The sequence below is a fragment of the Astatotilapia calliptera genome, chromosome 22 (assembly GCF_964374335.1).
Source record: "Astatotilapia calliptera chromosome 22, fAstCal68.1, whole genome shotgun sequence".
Taxonomy (NCBI): Eukaryota; Metazoa; Chordata; class Actinopteri; order Cichliformes; family Cichlidae; genus Astatotilapia; species Astatotilapia calliptera.
This window is the reverse complement of record NC_137442.1, coordinates 24,834,545-24,850,718: the sequence shown is the minus strand read 5'-3', so window position 1 is coordinate 24,850,718 and position 16,174 is coordinate 24,834,545. Positions and strand designations below refer to the sequence as shown.

Below are 16,174 nucleotides of genomic sequence, written 5' to 3'. Positions count from 1 at the left end.
GTTTTATTCTTTGTTGGATCCATTTCTTGAGCTTTTTAGACATTTTCCTGAACTTGCTGTGATAAACTATCCATCCATCCATTCGCTTCCGCTTATCCTTTTCAGGGTCGCGGGGGGTGCTGGAGCCTATCCCAGCTGTCATAGGGCGAGAGGCGGGGTACACCCTGGACAGGTCGCCAGTCTGTCACAGGGCTAACACACAGGGACAGACAACCATTCGCTCTCACATTCACACCTAGTGACAATTTGGATTATCCAATCAACCTATCCCCACAAGCGGAATGTCTTTGGACGGTGGGAGGAAGCCGGAGTACCCGGAGGGAACCCACGCAAACACGGGGAGAACATGCAAACTCCACACAGAAAGTTTATATATTTTATTTATTGTTGACTATTTAATTTGTAAAATATGTGTATACACACACACACGTAGAAAAACATTTAGTATACACATCCAGAAATTTTTTTATTTTTTTTTTGCATATACTATTATACATTGTGCATATATTTATTAGTTTCAGATTTAGCCATTCGTATATTTTGCCTGTTTATGTTATTGTATTTTGCACAACTCTGTTGCTTGTGAAGCTTGCACACAAGAATTTCACTCGCATGTGCTGTATCAATGTACCTGCACATGTGATGTGACAATAAAAGTGATTTGATTTGAAAGACCCCGGCCTGATGTTGGAATTGAGCTCAGGACCTTCTTGCTGTGCGGCAACGGTGCTAACCACCGTGCCGTGTTAAACTACGAGTGGCCAAATCCAGTCTGGCACATTCTTAAAAAGAAGGAATGCACAAAACGCCTGAAAACCACAGAAGACAAAGTGACAATGATGATGATTTCAATTCAGAATTCTTTGAGCATTTTGTCTACATTTCATCTGTCGCAGGAGCTGTGACCCCCTTCTCTCCTCTGTACATGATGTACGTTGTATAGCTGAAAGCGAGCCACAAACCTACAAACTCAATATGTTATAGGCAATATAAAATATGCAAAAAACAATTTGGGAACATTTCTTCTGTCTTAAATTCTTTTATTCACGGGCCTTATACATTAAATATTGAGATAACTTTCCATTCTAGTAATATTTGAGGTTGACCACATTTGAATATGGAGGGGGGGGGGGGGGGGGGCAGGGAGTGTCTCCTGTCAAATATGATTGTTTTATCACCGACAACAAAATATAGAAGGTACACAAGCAGAGACAAAGTGTGATAACAAGTGTTCTTTTTTTATTTTGCTTTGAACCAGTGACGGCATGCAACACAGAGCCCCCTGAGCCCACATTATTATAAACAGCTACATTTACTGTGAGGACAGGACAGGGATGGGTCTGAATTCTGGGGTTCAGAGGTTTGGAGAAACTTTCTTTCATCACAGCTGAGCTGTCCTTTCAGGAACATCATCTGTAAGCTCATCGCAGGGAACAAGCAGGACTCTCCATCTTCACCAGCAGCTCCCTCAGAGGACTTCATGATAGTGACCTTTGCTCTGTGTAATGTTAGAAGCTCAGAGGCTCTGGGCTTTTACACAATGATGTTATATTCAGTCCTGTATCACTTTATATATTTCAACGTGAAATGATCCTCTCTGGTTAGTCTTGTATGAATTGCATGAGTCTCAATTACTTTATAGCTGCTAACACAACATTAGCAACATTAACACAGTGTTAAATAATTTCAGATTAAAGTTTCTAGTTTATCATACAAATGAAGATCTTTTATCTGTCATCAGACAGATTAGTGTTGTCAGAGAAAATCTCATGCAGCTTCATGCAGCTTCATACAGCTGACTACATTCAGTGTTAAAAACAGTCTGAGATCTTTGCTGCAAAAGAACATTTCCAAATAAGAAACCAAATTTACATCATCATTACTCAATTTTGGGGGTTTTCTCTTAAAATAACTTGAGGCAATGGTTTCTTTGATTTGGAACCTTCAAACCATAAAATTATTTCTTTTACTGATGATGATGATTACTATTTTAAAACATGTAATCAATACATAAAATTAAGAATTTTTTCCATCTCATGTCTCAGCATGAGCCTATTTTAGCTTGTTAGCTCAGAGAGTTCAAAAAGCAATCCTGGGAAGAAGGTTTTACTGACAACTTTAAGAGGGAGCTATAGTATCTTACAAAGTAGCTTTGTGAGTGCTTACATTGTAATGAATTGTTATTAAAACTACATAATGATTTTTACAGTATGCTTAAAAAATGTTTAATACACCAAAGTCCACTAAGCCCACATCACCCCTTTTATGTTGACGTGAAGAAATATAATGCAAATTGGCCCCTAAAGTTACTTTTTTTGTTAGGGAGGATTTGTTTGTTGTTGAGTGCAATGTTTTCACTAAAAGAGTTTTCACTAGCAGTCAAAAACTAATGTGTGTACTTATGTCTGCATTTTTATTCTGTTAAATACAAACAAAATTATAGCAGAAGTGCTGCCACGCGTGTGGCCCGATAGAGAGTACCAGTTTGTTTATTTGGTTCAATGAAAGGCTTCAGGTAGTTAAGAGTGAGAAACTTCTGCAGTTATGTCTTGTTATACAATATTTAAAAAAATATTTTTGAAAATTTGAAAAGCAAACACTACACTACATTTTTGTAAATATTTGGCATTGTTTTCTTGTTTGTTTGTTTGGGGGTTGTACTACTTGAACACTAAAGTGTCCCTCAAACAAGGTGACAGCTCCAGCAGTGGCCCACAGCTCAGTTAAGTTTGAGATCCCTGCCTTAGAGAATAAGTATAGCTCGTATTATGGCCGCCACGCAGGTTCATCCGGGTCTCCTAAGGATGACCTTCCTAAGTATAAGTGACCACTGCAGTGCACCCTACGAAAAAGTCAAATGGATTCGTGACAATTGCAGTTACTTTCTCCAACCAGTAGGTGGCAATACGCGCTTTTTTAAAAGCTGGACAGCGACACACTTGTTAAGAGAAGTTCAAATGTGCTGTTGTGTTTTGCGTGACGCCGTGAATCTCAAGTTAAAGCCATGGCCAAGGACATGACTCTGCTGTGGGGAAGCGGCTCTCCTCCCTGTTGGAGGGTGATGATCGCTCTGGAGGAGAAGAGCCTGCAAGGATACAACCAAAAATTGTTCTCCTTAGAAAAACTGGAGCACAAGTTCAAAGAAGTGTTAGATATAAATCCCAGGGGACAGGTAGGGTGAGCTATTTTGCAAACAAGCCCTTGTTACTAACACAACACTGACGAATATCCTTGAATCTGATCCTTTTGCATAATACATTGCACAATAACCTTGACGACATCACGGTCATTAATTAACATTGAAATATGGGTTGTTGCTCTGGCGGAAAAGATTCCGTTATTCAAGTAGACTTTTTTTTATTTCTATTTTTTAAGACGCTCCAAGAGACGCCTTGCAGCACCTGATTGGACGAGCACTTATCGTGAGCTGACACGTAGTGAATATGGGTGTAGAGATAACTGAGCTCTTGTGTTTGCAGCTGGGTTTCAAACTTTTTCTTTCTTTTTCTCACACTTGGTTATATAATAATGAATAAGAGCTTGGAGTTGAAGCGCCCTGCCCACAAGTACCATGATGATTTCCAGTACTGCCAAAGAACCAGTTTGAACTTGACGAGCAGGTTTAATCGAATGGCCAGACTGGCCCATTTTTAAAAATGTGTTACTGGGTTTAGTTTGTTTAGGGAACAGCGTTAAATAAAACACAGAAATGTGAGGTTTGGTGTCTGAATATGTGACACGTTGTGTGTAATCTCACTTGTTCTTGTAATTATTATTAAGGATTCCTGTTTGATCCAGCACAGCAGCTTATTGACTCTAACACACTTTTATAACTTGTCATTATTATGATTATTGTTATTCATTTCTTTATTTATTTTTCAGCTTCCCACTTTCAAACATGGAGACAATGTCATCAATGAATCTTATGCAGCCTGTTTTTACCTGGAGGTGAGAACGTCATTTTGACAAAATATTCACTCACACTGAATGCAACATCACAAAATGTGCCCCAGTTAAATGTGTGTCTTTTCCTAATGTCTTGCAGAGCCAGTTTAAATCCCAGGGAACCAAACTGATCCCAGATGGCCCAGCAGAACAAGCTCTGATGTACCAGCGCATGTTTGAGGGTCTCACATTCTACGAGAAACTCAGTAAGTATTATTATTCCTCTGAGCCTCGTCTCTCAGGAAATTTCAAGGAAAAAAATTAAGTTATTACACAGAAAACCTTTGGATCAACTTCCAAAATAATGCCTCTTTGGATAACTTATGTTTTAAAATGGAAAGATTCTCACATCATGTGAACCTGCTAACAGATGAATGTGCCATCTTTTAATGTTTTGTTTTTTAGACGTTGTTATCTACTACACCTTCAACTGGTTTGTCCCTGAAGGTGAGAGACATGAATCGGCTCTGAAGAGAAACAAAGAAGCTCTGGTCAGTGAACTCAGACTCTGGGAGAGTTACCTGCAGAAGGTATGTGCATGAACACACAAACTCAGACAGACTCGGCCTGCTTTGATTTGTTCCAACTGTATTTTCTTTTTCCAAGCTGGGCTCAGGCTCTTACCTGGCAGGACCGTCTTTCACGCTAGCAGACGTGGTCGTTTTTCCAACAGTTGGCGCACTCTTCAGGTTTGGGTAAGCACGCAGAGGCTGTTTGCATTTCCACGTGGTCTCATCAGTAAAATGAAGGATGATCTGTAGACATGGGACTTGAAAGTCTTCTTAATTCTGATTCGTAGGTTGTCTCCAGAGCGTTATCCTAAACTGGGAGAGTACTACAATCTGCTGAAGGAGAGACCCAGTGTCAAAGCCAGCTGGCCTCCTCATTGGTTGGAGAACCCCAAGAGGCTAGATACACTGAAAGACATCTGATATTCATCCATAGATGATGCTGCATAATGACAGAGCGGCTCTTGTTTTTTTGCTTGCAGCTTTTGGTAACTCATACGTATTCCGTTTTTTCTGACAGCAGTTTAACTTCACCGCAGAAGTCATGACTTTGCATCTTTTTCTATCCTGTCAATAAAAAACCTTCCAAGAAACAAAAACATTCACTAGTTTTGTGGAGTTATTTCTTTTTTATTAGGATTTTCACATTTAAAACAATGTAACTCTTGTGCTTCCATACAAGTTACCATGTATCTTAAAAAGAAGGAGAGAACAAAAAGCCTAAAAAACAGCACATTACGTCATCAAAAGGTTCAGTGAATCTGGAGAAAGCTCTGTGTGCGAGCACCCAGACCAAAAATCATTATAGGATGTTTTGCCTCAAGCGGCAATGCATTAAAAACTGGCATGATTCTGTCATGGAAATCACTGCGTGGGCCCAGGATCACTTCCAGAAATCACTGCTTCTTTTTACACCTCCTGGCTTTATTGTTGCTGCTTTCAGAGAATAGACTGAAGCTTGTTTCTAGTTTTAAAATGTACTGTAATATTGGAAGTAGGAAAGAGTGGCAAAATAAATTATCACCTTAAATAATTTAAATGATTTTTTTCATTAACAGCTGTCGATTTATTGTGAATCTATGAACTTCTATAAAAAACTGTAGCGCATATTTGAAGCCGTTTTGGTGTGTCTGCTTCTCTTTTCACATCTCGGGCATCACAGATATAGGAAACTGCTGACTGATCCGTTCTCAGGCATTGCACTCTTACTGTCAGTACTCTTTGTGTAGTGCAAAGCTTTCTCTGTTTTTCTGAAATGAACAAAAGTCTTAAGATGCTTATGGAACACAATGTTGAGCCGGACAGCCTGACTTCTTCTGTCAGTTTCTTTCTATTAGCTCCCTGCATTCACCCATGTGCAGCATGTTTACACCTCGATGTAAACAGCAAGAATTAAAACATGGAAAATGTTGAATATTTTCAGTTCTGAGGAAACAAGCACTAATGTACCGATGCATGACGGAAGGTCTCACCCTTACGGGAAACACTGTATGCTAGACTTGCACAAATTCAAGCAGAAGCAATGAAGACAGTCACACATTCATGCTGGGAGTTCCTCACACTTAATGTAATATCACAGCAGCTTTTGTTACCCTAATAGACAATCTGTGATCTAACCATGTTCAGGTTACTTCAATAGTAACCCATGTAGTTATCCAGTTTCATCCTCCCAGTCACACCACAGTAAAGGAATTCTGCTACGTGACTAGAACTGGCTTTTCCTGTTCAACAGTTGATCAAATCCATTGTGCTACCATTTCTTTAGGCTGATAGTTCAGTAGTGCACCATTTGCATGATTTTGCATTTTAACAAAAGTTAGTCGTATAGTAGCTATCCAGGCTCATCCCCTCAGTCATACAATAGTACAGGAAAGCATGTGTTGTCATGACTTTGCATAAATCACATAGTTCAGTGTTACGCAATCTTGCATTTTGATCCAATAAAAAATAAATAAATAAACATGACGTGCTAAAGAAGACTTGTGCAAAAGTTCTTATTATGGAGAAAATTTTAATTATAATGTCAAACCCATTAAAAACATGAAAATAATACTTTGCAGGAGTGTGTTGGAGGAAAACCACGTGCTTTTGTTGTGGTAGATTATCATCTGGAAGCCACAACAGACCTAGAGTAGTGGAGAGTGATTGCGTTTTTTTCCACTGCCACACTGATTCTGGAACTGCTCAGGTGGACATTTACTCTGAGTTTTGTGAGGAGGCATCACAGAGAAACTGGGGTTGCTTTTACATAGGTGGCATCAGAGACATGCATTGGACAGTTTCCATGTACATGACATGCTAAGTCATCGTGAGTTTTCAACAGATATTAAGAGATGATCACGTGAGTTGTGAATGTTATCTGCCCCCCCGTATAACCTTTATCAGTTGTAATCATCCAGCGATATCACCAGTGGATGTGCAACGTGAAAACAGCAGGTTGTTAAAATGTAAACCATGATCAAGGACTATTTTGAGAGGTATCAGGAACTGCAAATAAAACAACTCGAGGGCTCTATAAACCTGAAATTAGCCACCAATGTGCACAGTGAAACACTCACTAAACTTTTGTGTTATATTTTACAGGTTTTGTCACTTTAAAAAAATACCGTTTATATAGTCATGTGAAAAAAAAGTCTTCTATGCAGTCCTATGAAAAACTAAGTTCAAACTTTCTGCTTCCATAGAAACTGAGAGGATAAGTCACAGCCAAGTGTTGGTAATTAAATGTTTAATTATATTTTTGAGCACCACTATAAAAAGGAAGGTTTTGGCAGTGTGCTGGTCACACACTGTGTTAACACAACGCCACAATCTTCTTAGCAGTGGACATCCCAGTAATTTCATCCCTAGGTCAGACTGGAAATGCTCAGAGAGACTGCAACAAAACACAAGACTTCGGGAACAGTGTCCTTTAAACAGACAAGACCAAATTGTACAGTCGATGTAATGCACAACGCCACATGTAGCAAAATCCAAATGCAGCATATTAGCACAAATACCTCACACCAGCTGTACAGCTCGGTTGAGGAGGATTTGTTTTGTACCCACAGGACCTCAGCTAGCATGTTAAATGTTGAGTCAACCATGAACTCCTCTGGATCCCAAAGTCCTCTAGGGTGAAATGAATCCATCTGTCCAACAGCTAAAGCCTGGCTGAATCTGGTTCAAGCAACAAGATGACAAGACAGCAAATCTATAACAGAAAAAGAAAAAACTTAATGTGTTGCAGAGTCCCAGTCAGAAACTTGGATTCAACCTTGAAATGCTGTCGCAGGCCTTTTAAAACAAAGCTGTCCATGAATGAATGCTTGAAAACCACAATGAACTGAAGCAACGTTGTAAAGAGGGAGCCACAATGTCTCCATGGCGACTCATAATCCACACAGATGTAGTTAATAGTTAATCAGCGGTGCTGTTACTAAGGGGGCTGCTCGTGTTTGATCTGTCTTGTGTTGAGGCACCGATCTTTTTACGTAACAATAAAATGGGAAGGGCTGTAGCTTGCTATAAATCTGTCTGTGCTCCTCTAGCTGCTGTCTTCATTTCATCATCCCTCCACAACTTCACTCTCAGTTGTAAGAATTCCCTCTGAAACCATGGCTAAGGCAATGACTCTCCTGTGGGGGGCCGGATCGCCTCCCTGTTGGAGGGTGATGATCGCTCTGGAGGAGAAGAACCTGCAGGGCTACAACCAAAAACTGCTGTCCTTCGATAAAATGGAGCACAAGTCCAAAGAAGTGTTAGATATAAATCCCAGGGGACAGGTAGGGCCTTAAGAAAATTACACCTTAGCTAATGTACCATACAATATTATCATTAAGTCTAATGCTTAAAAACACTTTGCATAATAACCTCATCCTCATCAACATGATATATGTATTGTTGCTCTACTAGCTAAGTAAAGCTGGTTACACAACATTATTCAGCCCGCCCATCTTAGTTTTTTTTAAGTTTTAGAAAGGCAGCTGTGAAAGTTGACCTTTGGCCAATGGTGGGCTGTGTCCCAAGAGCAGCTGTTTCAGTTCAGTGCCCTTCTGTCAACACTGATTGTTGGTATATTACAAAATCTTATCCAATGTAGATCTTAACATACTGGCCTGTTCACCTGATTTCTCCTTGGGCATAACGGATTAAAAGTTGCTCAGCACACGCGGGTTAGCACCAAGAACCTGGAGTGTAGTTAAAGCTGTCAAAGTCACGAGGATTTTTGTTTTTTACAACAGGGTCAAATACTTTGTGAAGCTAAAGGTTAGCAAGACGTTATTAGCATGACAGTACTGTATATTGACCTGTTCTGCAGATTGGAGGGGTGACACGCCTGCTACAGCTTTAGCAGCTAACTTAGGCAAAAACAAACTACAATATGTTATATGTTGCACTTTGTGATGCACTACAACATGTAATCATAGCAATCTGCTACTGGCGGCTCTCAGTGCAATTAACATAGCAAACTTCGGGTATCCAAGTGATTCAAATGGCAGCTTTGATAGTTTGTCTTGCTCACGTTCTAATTTTTTTTCCACAGCTTCCAACATTCAAACATGGAAACACTATTGTGAACGACTCCTATGCAGTCTGTTTTTACCTGGAGGTGAGGATTCTAATTCATTAAGAATTATACTGACCCTAAAACTAAATTCAACATCACAAACAGTAACAAGCTCATATGTGTGCGCGTTTTTTTCTTTCCTCAATGGCAGAGCCAGTTTAAGTCCCAAGGAAACAAACTGATCCCGGACAGCCAAGAAGAACAAGCTCTGATGTACCAACGCATGTTTGAGGGTCTCACATTCTACGAGAAACTCAGTAAGACGAAAACTTTGCCTACACAGTTTTACAGTTGACTTAGCAGTAGCAGCTTGAGGAGATATGGGTGAACTTTGAGGAAGCAGTCTCTTCCCTTCAGAGCCTGCCAAACTTACTAGACTGGTGTTCCATCACGTTAGATGATGATGGAGATAAGTAACTGAAATAAGTCCAGACCCAAAACAAAACATTTTAGACAGTTTATGAGCAGTGGATTTTGTATGTATTTGAAAGCCATTTATATCCTAGCTCTTACAGGTTTATGAATGTGTTTTATGATTGCAGCTCAGACAGATACAAAGGTCGCAGTCCACTTAAAAATCTTAAACATTAGCAATAAAATCTTAACGTCAATTCCAAAATGGACAGGGAACCAATGAAGGGACGTGTTCATGATTTCCAATACCAGTGAAAAGATGAACTGCTGTATTCTTGACTTACAGCAGGTGGCACAGAGATAGTTATTCTGTACCAAAGTAGAAAGTCGTCCAGGTGGGAAGTGATAAAAGGGTTTTCCAGGCCCTTTTGAGGAAGTCCGGACTTTATCTTGGCAATGACTCTGAGTTGATAAAAGAAATGGTACAATAGTAAATGGAGTGTTGCTTATATAACACTAACAAAGCACAGAGAGTGCTTTTTACTACAAGCCTCATTCATCACCCAGTCACACAAAAGCACTTTTTTCCTGTACCTAAATGCTTTTGTGCGCACATACAGATGCATCAGGTGGTCATCATCAGGATTTTGCTCGAGAAAACTGGAGTCTGGAGTAGTCAGGGGATAAAATTCAGTGACCTTCCAGTTGGTAGATGACTTGCTCTATCTCCTCAGCTACAGCTGCCCAATAAAATCAACATCAATATTGTAAAGAACAGTGAACTCAAAATCACAGTGTGGGCTCTTGGAGAGTGGGTAGTCTTTTACCAAAAATAGTGCTTGATAAAAATAGTGCTGCGATGCCTTTACAGTAAAAAATGTTTTTAGCATCATGTGATTGAGTTTTGTTTATTTTCAGATGCGGTTATCTACTACGACTGGTTTGTTCCTGAAGGTGAGAGACATGAATCGGCTCTGAATAGAAACAAAGAGGCTCTGACCACTGAACTCAAACTCTGGGAGGGTTACCTGCAGAAGGTATGTGAAGGCACACACACACAAACACACACACACACAGAAACACAAGCTGACATCGCCTGCTTTGGTTTATTCAAACTGTGCTGTAATTTGCATTTCTTTTATCCAAGCTGGGCTCAGGCTCTCATGTGGCAGGACCGTCCTTCACACTGGCAGATGTGGTCATTTTTCCTACAGTTGCTTATCTTTTCAGATTTGGGTAAGAGTGGCAGAGAAGGAAATAGAAATGACAGCTGCTTCTCCTTCATGTTTCATCAGTATAATAAGTGATGATCTGTAGTCACTGAACTTTATATTCTATATTCTACCTTCTGCTCTGATCTGTAGGCTGTCTGCAAAGCGTTATCCTAAACTGGGAGAGTATTACAATCTGCTGAAGGATAGACCCAGTGTCAAAGCCAGCTGGCCTCCTCATTGGCTGGAGAACCCTGAGGGACAAGACACACTGAAAGACATCTGACATTCATGCAGACGTGAATGAATGTCACATAATAATATTGCAGCTTTTGTTTGTGTGTATATCGAACAACAGTTTCTGTTGACTGATACAAGTTCAGGTTCCATTAACAGCAGTTTTTTTTGTTGTTTGTTTGTTTTTAATATGAGATGTCATGTAGCATCAACCAACAGTCAAAAAAATTAAATCTACACTTTTTTTTTAACCTTTAATAAATTTATATCAGTGAACTGGAGTCAGAACATTTTTTGCTAAAGAAGAAAAGGACTAAGAACTAGTTTTCTGTACACAAAGGGAACTCCAATGCCTCATGCTTCAATTTGATATCATTTGCATGATTTTACATTGCTACGTTAAATTCACAGCCTCATGTATACCCACTGAGTGTACTGTATTTTGGCCATTGTCACTTCAGTTAAAAATAAACTTGTGTCAATCAGCATTGTTGACGTATTTCATTATGCTTGTGAACATGAACTCAGATCCTGCACATCTAGGCACCACTAAAACCCTTTTACGTGAGGGTTTTTTTGCAAAGCATGATCAGAAGCTGAGTGAGGTAATTTCAGGATGAACCCAGCCTTTTTAGTTTTATAAAGTTGGTCAACTTCTTATCAGGGAACTTGTATGAGAGGGACACAGTTAATGTCAGCTCACACAGGTTTTATTTCTCTTTTGCTTTGCAGCATTTTGTTTGCTTTTTTGTCGCACACCAACGTCATTTCACTCATTCTGACATCAGCAGTTTTGTTTTTCGCCTGGTGTCACGCAGAATAAAGTCTGTATACGATAGCCTTCCAGTCGTAACCACGGCATTTTCAAGTCTCCACACATTCATGCAGCATGTTTTAATACTATACTGTACAATGCTACACTAGTGCTTCTCCTATCACACCCAGCAGCAGCAGCAGCAGCACCTGTGTTGCTTATAGCCTTTATTGTTCATTTAATCTCTTAATATTTTTTGATTTTCTTTGTAAAAAACAAAACAAAAAAAACCTCCCGTCTTCCTGTAGGAAGCAGTTTGTGACTGGTTATATGCTGCCAGCTCTGCCCCTTTCATGTGAACGTGCTGGAAAAAGCCTGGGCTGGATTACCAAGCTGGTAAACACTGCGTGTGACCGCTTATCCTGAATGCAGTTGTTATGGTTAAATGAAGCCAGATAAGGCCCAAGATATCACTACTATGCTAAACATGTTTCATAGTACGTGCCTCTGCTGTACCTGTTGAATTGAGTTGAGTCAGGTACTCAGTTCTTGGAGCTTCACCTGGTTTTGTACTTGCTTGGAAAGGTTAAAGTAACTATCATGGAGCTGCACAAACCTGCCCGAAAGCCTCTGCCGAGTATGAGAGAGCGCATACACATGAATTTGAAATGTTCAGATGTACAGTCGATCAGAAAATACTTCCACCTAGTGACTTTGCCCTCTCTTTAGCCTCTCAGTTAACCTTTATTCATATAAGGTGGTACACTAAGGAGTTCCTCTATTTTCAATGGGAGCCTTGTGTGACAAAGAAAACAAAAGAACGGATATAAAATTCCACTAATGGACAAGTAATGCGTGTGGCATGCAACCAGGTTGCCAGGTTATCAGTGGACCTGATAAAAACATCAGAAACAAACTGTTGCTGTAGTCAGCAAAAAATGCTTACATCATGCCAACTAAGCAAAATGAAAACACTGAAAGTAATGCACAAACACAATATATGTGTATGTATGTATCAGTCAAAGGCAAGAAGAAAAACGTGCTTCTTATTCTGACATGTATGGGGAAATCTTGCAGAAGTTTATCCCACAGCAAGCTCTTCTTTGAAAAACAGCCCAAGATAACAGAGACAGCGATCGCAGCAAACATGCAGTTCTCTTCACCGCTGTTCATGCAGAAGTCCATGCTGCCAAGTGCACACTAACATGAGAAAGAAGCACAAAAGAAGAAAATAAAAACAGAAGCAGGGATTTGGTGAAGCTAGAAATGTGGATGTCAAATGAAAGAATGCATTAAAATCAGGGGTATCAGACAGAGAGACGTGAAAACTGTGCCAGTGTTGCGTAAGTGCCTGCGTGTGAAGTTGTAAATACACGACTGCTGAGTCACTGTGAGTTTCAAAATATCAGCAACAACACTGCAAGAATCTATAAAGCACGAACAAGGATGATAACAGTTTTTAACATACGTATAACAGATGGATGTCAACTACAGCTGTGATTGTTGACATGCAACCGTAATAATAAAGCCCACAGGAATAAAGTTGGGTTCTGATAAACCCCACAGAGACTTTCACTTTCACTTTAGTTTCTACACCTGATTTTAACGTTATAAACATTATTATTCACTGAAATTCAGAATATTGGTGCGGTTTTGCAATAGCTGTGAATACAACAATCTTTATCAAACAAAATGTTTCAAACTGTGCTGCTACAAAAATATTCCGACAGCAGCATGTCAGGTAAAATGCAGGTGCGTGATCTTGCTCAAAAAATAATTCACACCCCGCTATCTGTGAGAAATCTCTTGTCAGAGCATCAAAATGGGACGGGACTTAAAGCCACCAATCCGGATGTTGAGGGCTGGAGTTTTGCTATATAATGAGGCTCTTTACCTGCTCTAGCTTCAGTCTTCTCATCTTTAACCTCCCTTTAACTTCAGCTCCCAGGTTAACCTCTGAAACCATGGCCAAGGACATGACTCTGTGGTGGGGCTCCGGCTCTCCCCCCTGCTGGAGGGTGCTGATTGCTCTGGAGGAGAAGAACCTGCAGGGATACAACCAAAAACTGCTCTCCTTCGAGAAAGGAGAGCACAAGTCGAAGGAAGTCATGGATGTAAACCCCAGGGGACAGGTAGGCTTGCATCACATTCATACCTTTAAACTGCACTCAAACCCCCACCTCCTGAAGTACTTTATATTCACTGTGCAATTACAAATAATAATGCCTAATTTTGAAGTATATATTAATAACATTCATTCTACTTTATCTTAAAGCTTCCTGCCTTCAAATTTGGGGACATAGTGATCAATGAGTCGTACGGTGCATGCTTCTTCCTGGAGGTGAGAACCTTACTTAAAATTTCATGTCACTGAGGAGTTGTTAAGTTGGAGGGCGACTGGTGATTGCATGCTCTGCAATGCTTTGTATAAGCAGACACCCTACACCGCAGGGTGCACTGCACCTCAGAACAGTTGCTCGTTTCATGTGTTTCCGTGTGCTTTCATGTGTTGTTTTCAGTCCAAGTTCAAGTCCCAGGGAACCAAGCTGATTCCTGACTGCGCCGGCTCCGACAACAATTGCGCTTTGATAGCTTTAATAATGCAGCGTGTGTTTGAGGGCAACACACTTCACCAGAAAATGGGTACGCTAACTCTGTCATGGCCTTCTGAACATACCTGTTGAGCTCGATATCCCTGTATGCTGATGTGGACACTGAAACCAGGGGATTTACAGAGTTTATAAAGAAAATCTTATAAAGTTCTTTCTGTATAACTTAGCTGTTGTTGTTGCCATTCAGAGATTTGCCTTTTGGGATTTTAAACAATGCTTGGCAACATCACGCACAAACCTGCAACCTTTAACCCGCTGAGACTTCATGTCTTCAGCAAACCTCCTCAGAGGCTTTGACATCAACTTTCACCGACGTGGTCCGAGGTGTTCAAAACACATGCAACACACAAAAGAGCTGTGCCTTCACTTAAGAGTGTTACATAATGCATTATTTCTCTGGGGAGTAACCCTCACAACATGCTGGGATGTTAATCTCTGCTCAAATTAGCCTTGCAAGTAAATTCCTGAGACAGTGTAGAAATGACACCAGAAAATCCCATGTAACCAAAATGAACATTTGCTTAACATGATCACTCATTTTTAAATAAGCTGCTATAGATGTTATTTGGGTACCTTTTTATAGTCTTCAGCCTGATGTTAGACAGTAATTGTCTGTTCTGATATTTTGCAGCGGATGTTTTTATGTACAACCGGAGGGTCCCGGAGAATGAGAGGCACGAATCTGCCTTTAAGAGACTCAAGGAGACGCTGACTACTGAGCTGCAGATGTGGGAGGGACACCTGAAGAAGGTATGATGCGCATGCACTCACAAGCACCCAGAGCACGACAGCTACAAAGCTGCAGAAACAGGCAATAACCCTAGCAGGAAGTTATAAGCTGTTGGATGTAATGGGTGCTACCGTGTAAAAGCACTTTGTCTATTTTCTTTTCTTTTTATCCCCTCGGTATTTTGACTCATTATAATGATTTAAAGGGGAAAAAAAATGTCCAAAACATCTGTTCACAGAGATATCAATTGATGTTGAACATTTGATGTTTACGTTCCTGAAAACACCAACTCACAGTACAAGATTGTGCAGGAAGTCAGTGTAATGTTTATTTAACTAAGCAAGTCATTGGCAAAACCTTCCTATTTACAATAGTGGCCAGACTGCCTCAAGAGGAAATAGAGGCAAGTCAAAAAAACAAGTACCGAATGTTGACAGTTGGCCGATGCACAGTACTTGGATGATGACGAGCTGATTGTCTGAAGTCTTTTGTTGAGATATGCTCAGCAGCTGCTGTTAAGGAGACAATATATGTAGAAGAATTAGTAAGCCAAGTTTCACCAACTATTTAAAAGATTTTTTTAGCTTCCATCCAAAATCTTTTTTTCTTTGTCTTCTTTTTTAAGACACCAGGCGGTTTCCTGGCAGGGGAGAACTTCTCCATGGCTGATGTGATTGTTTTTCCAAGTGTTGCTCTTCTCTTACGCATGGGGTAAGTAAGCTAAATTTGCAAAACTGACTTGTAGCTGCCTGGATTGAATAACAAACAGCAACAAACTCACACCAACTTTCGTCTTTCTTGCAGGCTAAGCGAGGATAAATACCCCAAACTGGCAGAATACTACAAAAAGCTGCAGGGCAGACCAAGCGTCAAAGCCACCTGGCCTCCTACTTGGAAGGAGACCCCAGGACAGGAACTTTTAAAAGATATCTGAGACTGAGAAACCCATCAGCTGGCGAGCACATTTTTCCTGTTGCATTTTTAATTTGTTACCCTGTGCTGCTCTGCATTGGATATTTGAACATTTGTTACTGAACATGCCATCTTATTTCTGTTGTGCTGTGAGTAAAAGCAATAAAAACTAAGTTTTATTTTTGTTTGCTTCATTATTTTCAAGTTAAATTTCCACCAATAAAATTTGACCTTTGGCGTCAAACCTGGCCCGTCAATGTAAATTTAAAGTTTTGATGCTATTTTTAACGAGGTACCACTCACATTAGTGCTGCGTAGTCTTGACAGGAGAGATCACCAAACAGAAACTTTAAATTAAACT

At 40.1% G+C, this 16,174-nt stretch overlaps 3 protein-coding genes across 3 annotated transcripts; all 3 read left to right on the top strand.

Moving 5' to 3' along the window:
• The first annotated feature begins 2,846 nt into the window (after positions 1-2,846).
• Positions 2,847-5,053, top strand: LOC113014397 (glutathione S-transferase A-like). The gene is made up of 6 exons (XM_026155900.2): positions 2,847-3,172; positions 3,883-3,948; positions 4,046-4,151; positions 4,351-4,475; positions 4,552-4,640; positions 4,745-5,053. The coding sequence occupies exons 1-6, from the start codon at positions 3,005-3,007 to the stop codon at positions 4,875-4,877; spliced, it is 687 nt and encodes a 228-aa protein (XP_026011685.2). The 5' UTR covers positions 2,847-3,004; the 3' UTR covers positions 4,878-5,053.
• Positions 5,054-7,874: 2,821 nt separating this feature from the next.
• LOC113014827 (glutathione S-transferase A-like) lies at positions 7,875-11,293 on the top strand. Its single transcript, XM_026156578.2, has 6 exons — positions 7,875-8,218; positions 8,980-9,045; positions 9,155-9,260; positions 10,276-10,394; positions 10,505-10,593; positions 10,722-11,293. Exons 1-6 carry the CDS (start codon positions 8,051-8,053, stop codon positions 10,852-10,854), a joined length of 681 nt encoding a protein of 226 aa, XP_026012363.1. The 5' UTR covers positions 7,875-8,050; the 3' UTR covers positions 10,855-11,293.
• Positions 11,294-13,419: 2,126 nt separating this feature from the next.
• Positions 13,420-15,992, top strand: LOC113014826 (glutathione S-transferase A-like). Its single transcript, XM_026156577.2, has 6 exons — positions 13,420-13,691; positions 13,835-13,900; positions 14,079-14,202; positions 14,803-14,921; positions 15,527-15,612; positions 15,706-15,992. The coding sequence occupies exons 1-6, from the start codon at positions 13,440-13,442 to the stop codon at positions 15,833-15,835; spliced, it is 777 nt and encodes a 258-aa protein (XP_026012362.2). The 5' UTR covers positions 13,420-13,439; the 3' UTR covers positions 15,836-15,992.
• Positions 15,993-16,174: the final 182 nt, after the last annotated feature.